The 12,324-nt window shown below is 40.5% G+C and overlaps 1 protein-coding gene across 1 annotated transcript; it reads left to right on the top strand.

Moving 5' to 3' along the window:
- The first annotated feature begins 4,910 nt into the window (after positions 1 to 4,910).
- LHB (luteinizing hormone subunit beta) lies at positions 4,911 to 10,897 on the top strand. Its single transcript, XM_075278583.1, is given in 4 exon segments — positions 4,911 to 4,938; positions 4,941 to 5,061; positions 9,362 to 9,530; positions 10,667 to 10,897. Coding segments are annotated over 4 exon segments (549 nt in total).
- The last annotated feature ends 1,427 nt before the right edge of the window (positions 10,898 to 12,324 follow it).

The following is a 12,324-nucleotide window of genomic DNA, read 5'->3' as shown; positions in this document are numbered from 1 at the left end:
CCCCTTAACGAGTTTATGTTCCCCATAGACTATAATGGGGTTCGAAACCCATTCGAACACTCGAACAGTGAGCGGCTGTTCGAATCGAATTTCGAACCTCGAACATTTTAGTGTTCGCTCATCTCTACAACCCATGAATGTCTATGGGTCTATTTGCATTGCTATATCTGTCAAAATTGACAAAGATGTCAGTTTTTTGACAGCTGTGAAAAATGTTCTGCCAATGAAACGGACATGTGAGTAGACTCATACATACGCCTGTGTGACCATTCCAAAAACATCTGTCCCACTGTCATTTTCACTGTTGTGCGAATAAGGCTAAAAGGTGAAATAAAGTGGACTGATCCGCTTTTCTGACATGTTTCTTTATGTAAATGCTTGTATTCCCCATTAAAAATCAATTATGGATCACCTTAGTTACCATTAGCACTGCTGCCAACCACATGCTGTAGCTATAAGACCACATGCCATGATGAATTCCCAATTACTAACACTGCAGAATCAGTAAGGCCTTGTTCATACAATAAAGTTTTGGTGCAGTTTTCACAAAGTTTAATAAAATGGCAAAATAAAAAAAACTTCTTTTTCTGGACTAAATTCATCCATCATCCTTAGGACATCAGTGTTTAGACTTGGAAAATCTTTTTATCACTGCAAAACCAGAAAGGAGATTTCTGTACCCCGGTTTAATCCAAAAGTGGAAATCTAAGGTGTTAGTAGGACACATTTATCAGCGTGAAGGGTTTCTCTGGTTACAACCTCCCACCTGCACAGTCATTGTTCTTCCTGGAACTCTTAGTACCAGAGGATATAGCTAAGACCAAGGCTATACAGGAAATATAAAACCTGATTATATAATACTAAATTATGTTCCCAAGCCTGAAATACATTTATATACCTAAAGGATAGTTGAACCTCTATGTTGCTCAGAGTCTTAGCTAGTCTTTTAGGTCAGGGTTATTTTCTGCGCTTGCTGGTGTTATGGCTTACCTCTCCGCCTATATGGTTAGCTGTATTAATTAGGATTTACATGTCACTGTGTTACTTATTCTTATCTCTTTACTGTTACTAGCACTGGGTCCAGAAGTCATGCCCCTTATTTGTGTGTTGCCCCATTATCTTGGTGGCTCATAAAGTTACCATCATAGACAAGCTAATCCAAATGGCTTCCAGAAAGAAAAGGTCATATGCAACGACTCTGTGACAGAAAGAGAGTACCCTAGCCTCCCTTCTGCAATAGCAGAAAGTCCACCCAAACATGGATCTTCCAGTTAAGATAGAGGAGGCATGTACAGAGCTGAACTTCGGGTGCTGATCGTCAGGGCTGAGAAGAGGGCCTCACACACTAGCTGCTCCAATTCTGAGCAATTTAAGTTTCCTTCCAAGGATGACCCCTTCAGCATTTGATTAGTGGATGAAGCCAACTTTAGAGTCAGGAACAGGATTCAGTCTGCTGATTACTTTAGCATAATGTATGTTCTTCCCCCATCAAAGCACATTCGTCTTCAGCAAGTCACTCATTTTACTTGCAGTCTCAAGACATATGGGGAAAAACTTACACTTAGCTTCTGAGTGGTTTCCATATTTAAATACCCAAAAACTGACGTAAACAGGAATTCTCTGCTGCCTGCAGATGCTATTTAGGGCTACCATGTGACCTCAGTCCTGACCTCTGTTCTTCTTCCTTCTGTTATACCTTCCTGTTCTCCCTCTGCCTCTTACATAATCTGCTCCCTCTCTCACATTCTGTCACAGTCAGGTGGCCATGTCCCTTTCCCCATTTGTGCAGCATTCAGGACCTCACAGTATCCAGTACTGACAAGTATATTACCTAAGACTAACATCCACTATTATCAGAACCTCCCAGGCTCGTATTCAAGACTTCTCCCGAGTTGCACTACTTCTCTGGAATTCTCTACCCCGAACAATCAGATTAAGAATTCCTAAAACAAACCCTTCTCTGTTCACGCTCCCGCATTACCCTACAGGATATGATGCTGTTTCAAGCTAAATTTATATGTCCAGGCACCATCCACATGTTAAAGAACACAACTGGTGACGGCTCATGGAGTTTCATGTTTGTGTAATGACAGTAACCTCTATTACAAAATTGTCTGACCTCTGCATAAGCAATGCCGCCCCTGCTATCTCTTGTGTCACCCCCTCTACCTCATAGATTGTAAGCTCTTGCGAGCAGGGCCCTCAGTCCCATTGTGTAAAGTGACTATTTCTTTGTAATGCATCTTTCTGTCTGTACTTGAACCCTACAATTTGTACAGTGCTGTGGAATACATTGGCGCTATATAAATAAAATGTATTATTACAGTATAATGAGCTCTGCAATATTTTTCAGAATATAGACATGGATACAGGTACTAAAAAGGAGTGACAGCATCAGCAGATTTAGAATCTACTTTCATGAATGCCTTCTATAGCTAAAATATATATATATATATATATACAGTCCTATGAAAAAGTTTGGGCACCCCTATTAATCTTAATCATTTTTAGTTCTAAATATTTTGGTGTTTGCAACAGCCATTTCAGTTTGATATATCTAATAACTGATGGACACAGTAATATTTCAGGATTGAAATGAGGTTTATTGTACTAACAGAAAATGCGCAATATGCATTAAACCAAAATTTGACCGGTGTAAAAATATGGGCACCTCAACAGAAAAGTGACATTAATATTTAGTAGATCCTCCTTTTGCAAAGATAACAGCCTCTAGTCGCTTCCTGTAGCTTTTAATCAGTTCCTGGATCCTGGATGAAGGTATTTTGGACCATTTCTTTCTACAAAACAATTCAAGTTCAGTTAAGTTTGATGGTCGCCGAACATGGACAGCCCGCTCTCAAATGATCTGAAAACAAAGATTGTTCAACATAGTTGTTCAGGGGAAGGATACAAAACGTTGTCTCAGAGATTTAACCTGTCAGTTTCCACTGTGAGGAACATAGTAAGGAAATGGAAGACCACAGGGACAGTTCTTGTTAAGCCCAGAAGTGGCAGGCCAAGAAAAATATCAGAAAGGCAGAGAAAAAGAATGGTGAGAACAGTCAAGGACAATCCACAGACCACCTCCAAAGAGCTGCAGCATCATCTTGCTGCAGATGGTGTCACTGTGCATCGGTCAACTATACAGCGCACTTTGCACAAATAGAAGCTGTATGGGAGAGTGATGAGAAAGAAGCCGTTTCTGCACGTACGCCACAAATAGAGTTGCCTGAGGTATGAAAAAGCACATTTGGACAAGGCAGCTTCATTTTGGAAACAAAAATTGAGTTGTTTGGTTATAAAAAAAAGGCGTTATGCATGGCGTCCAAAAAGAAAAAGCATTCCAAGAAAAACACATGCTACCCACTGTAAAATTTGGTGGAGGTTCCATCATGCTTTGGGGCTGTGTGGCCAATGCCGGCATCGGGAATCTTGTTAAAGTTGAGGGTCGCATGGATTCCACTCAGTATCAGCAGATTCTTGAGAATAATGTTCAAGAATCAGTGACGAAGTTGAAGTTACGCCGGGGATGGATATTTCAGCAAGACAATGATCCAAAACACCGCTGCAAATCCTCAGGCATTCATGCAGAGGAACAATTACAATGTTCTGGAATGGCCATCCCAGTCCCCAGACCTGAATATCATTGAACATCTGTGGGATGATTTGAAGCGGGCTGTCCATGCTCGGCGACCATCTAACTTAACTGAACTTGAATTGTTTGTCCAAAATACCTTTATCCAGGATCCAGGAACTGATTAAAAGCTACAGGAAGCGACTAGAGGCTGTTATCTTTGCAAAAGGAGGATGTACTAAATATTAATGTCACTTTTCTGTTGAGGTGCCCATACTTTTGTACCGGTCAAATTTTGGTTTAATGCATATTGCACATTTTCTGTTAGTACAATAAACCTCATTTCAATCCTGAAATATTACTGTGTCCATCAGTTATTAGATATATCAAACTGAAATGGCTGTTGCAAATACCAAAATATTTAGAACTAAAAATGATTAAGATTAATAGGGGTGCCCAAACTTTTTCATAGGACTGTATATATATATATATATATATATATATATATACTGTATATATATATATATATATATATATATATATATATATCTCTATCTCAAAATAACAGAGTATATAGTGCTTAAATAATAGTGCTATATAGTGTACTAATGCCTCCACATAGAGTCTTCGGGAGCCTTCACACGGAGTAAACGCTCCGCTCATTCTGAACGTAAAACTCGTTCAGAGTGAGTGGGTGCCGGGATACATGCGTATCACATTGAAAGCAATAGTTAAAAAAGCCTCCCATTGATTTCAATGGGGATTGCGCGTATGCCAGCACCCCTAGAAATCAATGGGATCTGTTTTAACGCCGCTCACTCTGAACGAGTTTTACGTTCAGAATGAGTGGAGTGTTTACTCCGTGTGAAGGCTCCCTTATAGTGCTGAAGTCAGTCACTTGTAGTTAGACCCTGCTTTGATTTCAGTCAAGAGTCATGGAGATCCTAGGGGTGCCTGTCATTTTGGACCTCCCTATATTCTGACCCAGGCCTGGGGTAACTGTATGACGGATCTTTTCCCTAAAACAATGTCATTATGTTTTCTGTTCCCAGCAGATGTTTTCTTATATTCCTTAATAATTTAATAGCATGTACTGCTTTACCTGGACCAAAGCAAACAGTTATATTCAGTTTCTATGAAATCTAAAAATAAAAAAGGAGAATTTGGATATAAAATGACTCTTATGTGATAAGGACAGAAACCCTGAAATGTGTTCTGTAGATAGAAGATAGGGACAGGCTGCTCCTTTGTGGATTAGCGCAGTCATTCATCTCAGGATATGGAAGATCCGCTAAACATCTTTTGGTAATGATTCACTAATCTGATTCAGGGAAATATGACAAAGAAGATCCATTTAGCCTTCACAGCCCACAAGCAGTGGCCATGGCAGAAGGGGCTGTGTCATATATGACCATTTAAATAAGGTGACTTGTCTATCGACCAAGATACCTTGAAGAACCATTTGGTGTTCAGCAACCTACTGCAAGGTAAGCACCTCAATACTACTTAATACCAAGCTCAGCTGCACTGTTGTGTTAGATTTTCCTTAAGTCGGAAAATTTAGTGGAGGGGCACCATATTTTGGCATATGTATCTAGGCAATTACCTTTGGACTCCCAGCACAGGAATCTTATAACAACATGTATTTCTAAGGGCTCGTTCACATCTGCGCCCGGTCTCCGTTACGCAGGTTTCCGTTTCCTGCACAAAACAGAGGCAGGAAACAGAAACCTGCAGGAATCTTTCTCACCCATTCATTTGAATGGGTTTGAAAGCTGTCCGGCCGTGAGCGGCGGTGAGCGTTTTATGCTCTCCACCGTGAAACTGTTTTTTTTAATCCGGACACAGAGTTGGACTGTGTCCGGTTTAAAAAGAACGGTTTCGCGGCGGAGAGCATAAAACGCTCACCGCTGCTCACGGCCGGACCCGGTCTGTGGTTTCCGTCTTCTGCATGCAGTACAATGACAGATTGAAAGAAATCCTGAGATCCTTTATGTCAGATCAAATTAGTATAAACAATGTTTTTACTGTCAGATTTTAATAAGGTTTAATAAGGTTTTTAACTCTTTAACTGAAGTCTTAATCCATTGTAGGCACCCATCGTGAAAGTGCTCCAAAAGGGGGTCCCCTAAGGCAGTGGTGGCTATATGGTTTTTTCCAAGGACCATAAACAGAGGACTGGGCTTCACCCAATAGGTTTCAATCAACTTCATACAACTTTATTGAGGTTCAGAACACAACACGTTTTGGGTCTTAATACCCCTTATCAAGTGCATAAGAACTGTGTAAGACTAGAACAAGCAAAAGGCACATCTCAGCATATAACATTTAAATTAACAAATAGTAAGTCAAAAAGGTTGATTCTCGGCTACTTATACCCATTCTTATAAATACATATTGGCACAATGGTACAAAAATCAAAAAACAACATACCATCCGATTTTATATAATAGTAAATCCTATTAATATTATAAATGTGAAAGTTTGTTAGTTTGGATGTTTGTGGGTTTGTGTGTTTGGATGTTTGTTCCTCAATCACGCAAAACCAGCTCGACCGATTTGGCTGAAATTTTCCACAAACATAGTCACTACACTCGATTGCGCAATAGGCTACTTTTCGTCACAATTGCGCACATACGTTTGTGCCAGGACCCCCACAAAACCCAAACTCACACCACCATCTCTGCAATCTCACACACTTTGAACCATAGCAAGCCACAAAATTCCTATTGCCCTCTGCAGCCTCGTCCCTAACCCCACACAATCTCATATACATATACTTTACCACTTTGCCCCTCCCCATAACGATACTCCAGGAGGCTCTCTTTAACGCTCCGGAGCAGCCATGTTTGCCGACCCCCACCGCTCTGACAATCCGCGACACCGCCCACCCATGTCAATACCCCTAGGAAGTCTAAGGGTCAGTTCACACGTGAAAACCGCCTAGCTTATTTGTGCGAGGTAAAAAACCTCGAGGAGTTTTTTTGACGCTGTTTTTTGCATTCCACGCGGTTTTTGACGAGGTTTTTGACGCGGTTTTCGCTAGCGGTTTTCGCTAGGGTTTTTTTTTCCTATATGTGCTATAGAAACTGCAGGCGAAAACCGCGCGTTTTTTTGCAAAAAACCGCGCGGTTTTGTGTGCAAAAAAACACGCGGTTTTTTACCGCGCGGTTTTCGCCTCCCATTCACTTCTATGCAATTCTTCAGGCGTTTTCCGCCTGAAGAAAGGTCATGTCGCTTCTTCAGGCGGAAAACGCTAGGAGGAAAAAAAAAGCTAGTGGTCTACATAGACCACCATGTTAAAGGAGAGGTTTTTGAAGCGAATTCCGCTGTCAAAAACCTCCCCTTTGCCCACGTGTGAACTAGCCCTAATAAATGCAAAAAAAAAAAAGTTTAAAAAAAAGTAAAAAAAATATAAAAACAAATAAAAAGGATTAAATATTCAAATCACCTCCCTTTCCCTAGAACACATATAAAAGTAGTTAAAAACTGTGAAACACATACATGTTAGGTATCCCTGTGTCTGAAATCGGCCGCTCTACAAAGCTATACAAATATTTTTCCTGTTCGGTAAACGCCGTAGTGGGAAAAATGGTCAAAAGTGCCAAACCGCCGTTTTTTCACTCTTTTGATTCTGATAAAAATTTGAATAAAAAGTGATCAAAGCAATAACATTTCCCGAAAATGGTAGAACTAAAAAGTACACCCGACCCCGCAAAAAAAGACGCCCTATACATCCCCGTACACGCACGTATAAAAAAGTTACGGCTGTCTGAATGACGACTTTTCAAAAAAAAAAAAATGTTTTAACACAGTTTTGGATTTTTTTTAAGGGGTCAAAATGTAAATAAAACCATATAAATTTGGTATCCCCGGAATCGTAACGAAACACAGAATACAGGGGACAGGTCATTTTGGTTGCATAGTGAACGCCGTAAAACCAAAGCCCCTAAGAAAGTCGCAGAAATGCATTTTTTTGTCAAATCCACCCCATTCTGAATTTTTTCCCTGCTTCCCAGTACATTATATAGAATAATTAATGGCGGCATCATGAAGAAAAATTTGTCCCAAGAAAAATTAAGACCTCATATGGCTCTGGGAGCGGAGAAATAAAAAAGTTATGGGGTTTAGAAGGAGGGGAGTCAAAAATGAAAAACCAAAATCAAAAAATGCCATCGACGGGAAGGGGTTAACTTCAAATACTTCTGTCCCAAAGTCACTATGTAAAGTTTCTCACAACACAGTATATATAGCAGCTCAAATACAAATTACATCCAACACAAAAGTCTCACGTATTCTCTGAATTACAGAAAAAACAAGATACAAAGTTACATTTCATATCCCATACCTTATACACAGTACGAAAACCTTACCCGCGCCTGTATATACCCACTGCTACAATCACCGCAGACGAAGTCGCGGGTACCAGCTAGTCTCTAATAAAAGTTATACTGAGTGACTGGTTTAAATAATCAGTCTAGAGGAGTGTCAAGTAACAAGTAGCTGTACATCAGTAGTCCTTGGACTGAGCATATGAGCAGGTTTTGTATCATAAGAATGGGTATAAGTAGCCGAGAATCAACCTTTTTGACTATTTGTTAATAATTTAAATGTTATATGCTGAGATGTGCCTTTTGCTTGTTCTATTCTTACACAGTTCTTATGCACTTGATAAAAGGTATTAAGACCTGAAACGCTTTGTGTTCTGAACCTCAATAAAACTGTACGAAGTCGATTGAAACCTATTAGGTGAAGCGCGGTTCTCGGTTTATGGTCCTTGGCAAATATCTATACACCATTGGTGAGCTGCTTAAAGCCCACCCAGGGAGGAACCCCGTTACACAGTTTTGTGGCTTTATCAGTAGTTGTGAATTCCTCAAAACTCAACCATGTGAGAGCAATTCAGCATATGGAAATTGTTCCTCACTTCACTAAATATACTACACTATACAGCTCGGTGCTGCTTTTGTCTCTGCATTCAGAGGAGAGTGGATGGCACATGGAACAACTTACTATAGGGAACCAAGAGCACTGCTGTAACAGGAACAGTGTGCACTGGATTACATTTCTCTTTCGCAGTATTTCTAAATAATAAAACCCATATATCTAGGTAAATACATACAGCTTTCCAGGTCTCCCACAATGCACTCAGCAGTGCTGATGCTGCAACCCTAAGGGTGCATTCGCACAGAGGAAAATGGCGCTGAATTTGGTGTGGAATCTGCGTCAGATTCAAGCCTCCCATTGACTTCAATGGGTTCCTTAGGCTTTTGTTTTTTTCAGCGCTGAATCTGATGCAGATTCCACACCAACTTCAGCAGCATTTTCCTCCGTGTGAATGCACCCTTAGGGAGCGTTCACACTACCGTCGGTGTCCGACATGTAGTGTCCGCTCCAAATCTGTCACGGACACTAGATGTGTCCGTGACACCTGTCATTCACTTGAATGGGCATCGGGTGCGTTCTTTTGCACTCCGTGCCCGTCCTTCTCTGTCCGCAAGAGAAGATGTCCAACTTCTCAAGCGGACAGAGGAACCCTGCATGCAGGGTTTTTCTGTCCGCTTGAGAAGTCGGACATCTTCTCTTGCGGACAGAGAAGGACGGGCACGGAGTGCAAAAGAACGCACCCGATGCCCATTCAAGTGAATGACAGGTGTCACGGACACATCTAGTGTCCGCTCCTAGTGTCCGTGACAGATTTGGAGCGGACACTACATGTCGGACACCGACGGTAGTGTGAACGCCCCCTAACAGTGCAATGATTTAAATTATTTTTCCCCCACATAGGATGTTTGCATCTCAACTTCTATCCCTGGTTCTGGTTGCTTACTTGTCTGCTGTGCAAGGTCGTCAGTCATGTCATCTTGCCAATGCCACTATATCAGCAGAGAAGGATCACTGTCCGGCGTGCGTCACCTTTACAACCACAATCTGCAGCGGTCACTGCCAAACAATGGTGAGATTTGTACTTTGCTGTTTTAGTGGCATAAAATATAGATTCTGTGCCCTGCCTACAGACTGCAGAGAGCTTTGGCTACAATTTTAATTGCAATTTATAGGCGATACATATATTTTTTTTTATAAATGTAATTGCAGATTTTTTTGTGCTATATTCTGTACATGTATCAGCCACAGCCAATAGTCTGTAGTTGTTCATTGGCTTATGAGTATGTGTTCTAGACATGCCCTGTGATTTGTGCAGATGACAATGTGAAGGAGAGGGAGAAGATAACTTGAAATCCTAAATGCTGCAAGGAAATCTACAGAATGTGTCTACCATTAGGATTAGTGGGCAGAGTAAAAACTGCAGTGTTTTTATTTTTTTTTTTAAATACAGACATTGGATTTTGCCATTGAAGATAAAAACTTGATTTTAAAAACAGGTCAGTTCTGTTGACACATTTCCTTTTAGGCCCATAGTACTTGTTTCTAGCCATATGAGCAGCACTGTCTTTAGTCTTATTCAAGTGTGTCCAGTGTATTAACCCAAAACACATCTTAATCTTGTGTACATAGGGCCACAAGACCAATAACAAAGCTGCAGCTCCCCCCCCCCACCAATATCGGAATGAAAAGAAGTCTGTCACTCTGTGTGTACTGTAAAACACAGAATTTTTATTACTGTGTTTACACAATGTGAGGTCTTAACCTAAGCTTATGTTATCCTATGAATATAGTTTTGTAAGTTCTCCACTGGCATATTTATTTCAGTGGACCTTGTTTCTTGGTCGTATCTATTGGCAACCCATACAAACCTAAGAGAAAAGAAAACCCCTTCAACAGCTGCCAATTTTATGCCGCCTTTCCTTTCCAGGGAAACCCTGCCTAAGAGCTATAGCTTTTTACATGAAGTTGTTGTCAAGGTGTCATAGCACCCGGTCTGTCTCAGATTACTTACACCCGCTGCATGAAGCTGAATGCCCTCTAAAATAATGAATAGTCACTAAGCCAAGAGGGCACAGTGCTGTAAACATACTTTTCTGAATCACACAAGGAGTACCCTTTTAAGAGAAATTTTAAAATGTATTAAGATTAATTCCAAACCTTGGAAAACAATGAAGTCACGTTTTTTTTTTTTTTTTTTTTTTTCAGGATCCAGTGTACAAAACTGCCCTTTCCTCATTTAAACAACAGATCTGCACATATAAAGAAATCCGCTATGACACCATCAAGCTGCCAGACTGCTTACCAGGCACAGACCCTTTCTTCACCTACCCTGTGGCACTGAGCTGCGAATGCGACAACTGCAAGATGGACTACAGTGACTGTACTGTGGAGAGTAGTGAGCCCGATGTCTGCACAAAGAGCCGTCTAGACATATAATACAAAGTACAATATTCTACCAGCAAGTTTCCCAAATTCTATAAATAAAACCAGATATCTAGCAGACCCAGTGATGACTGTAAACCTGTATGTAACGTACACAATTCCCAATAAATATATGTACTATACATGTCACTACCTCATTCTTTGTAGACTTGCCTCAGTGATTTGAAACTGTATTCGATACACAGTCATATGGCACAACCATATTACAATAAGCAAATGTATGAATAGAGCATCTCGACAGTCTGTAGTAATTTCTGGGGCAGTCCAAGGGAAGGCAGAGAGTAAAAGCATTTCTTTATTACTTAATAAATGGGGAGATTTATTAAAAACTGGGGCAGATGCCAATAGCATCCAACTAGATTCAGTTAAAGGAATCAGGTTTGTTAAATCTCTCCACTGAGTCTAAGCTAGCAACAAAACTTTGTAGGCAATAAACATGACATGGGAATGCTTAAAAAGGGTCCCAGGAAAATATAATTGTGGGGGATGTGGTTCCTACTGCTGATCACCTAAAGAACTAAGTAAACCCATTCAGTAAAATTTATCATCATCCGAGTCTTCTATAGAGAGGACCTAGAGGCGGCACCAGGGAAGAGAAGAATTCAAAGATGGAGGCACAGACCATAAATCTATTCATGGTTTTTTCATTGGATTGCTTGTTTCAGGCTTGAACAATCCCTTTCTTCAGATCAATCCACATTGCACACAGACAGAGGTATACACATATTGTACAAAAAGGCATGGAAAAGAGGAAGGGGAGTGCAGGAATAAAAATCATAATGGTTTATTCCTATCCTCCCATTCTATCCAAGGAGCAGGTCTGACACCCCCAAGCCCTTATCTAACTGGGTGGCTTGTAGCCTTTCTCCAAGTACCCACCGTGCCTCTTTTTCTCAGGCATATAGTTATATATTGGTTATGTAATATGAAGAAGGGGATTGTTCATCTTTGAAACGTGTAATCAGATAAAGATGCCACCATCCAATATATGGCCTTTGCCTTCATTTTTGTATTCTGCACTGCCCATGTACGTTTGCAAGTTCAGTGGACGGCCATCTACCATCCAGAAGACCGGGCACGCCAATAGCCAGAGAACCCACGAGTACTCTTACCACAGTATAGAGTTGTCCCTATCCATTGCACAACCAGATAACGTCCTTATAGGGACCAGAGGAAAACTTACCATTTCAAGTTTTTTTTTTGGGCTTTACTACTCTATGGGAATGCTGACTTTTTTTTTTTTTGTCTTCCTTGTGTAGAATTCTAAAGTGATGAGATTCCCTTGCAACTATCAACCTTAAGTTACGATTTGACAGATTTTTTTTTTTATTCTCTATTGTCCACTCTGACCAGTCATGATTCTATGAATCATTTGAGAAAAAAAAAAAAATAAAATAATTTACAGCTGCATATTATCCTGA

The sequence above is a fragment of the Leptodactylus fuscus genome, chromosome 6 (genome assembly GCF_031893055.1).
Source record: "Leptodactylus fuscus isolate aLepFus1 chromosome 6, aLepFus1.hap2, whole genome shotgun sequence".
NCBI lineage: Eukaryota > Metazoa > Chordata > Amphibia > Anura > Leptodactylidae > Leptodactylus > Leptodactylus fuscus.
Note: the sequence above shows the minus strand (reverse complement) of the source record. Positions and strands in the feature narration are given on the sequence as shown.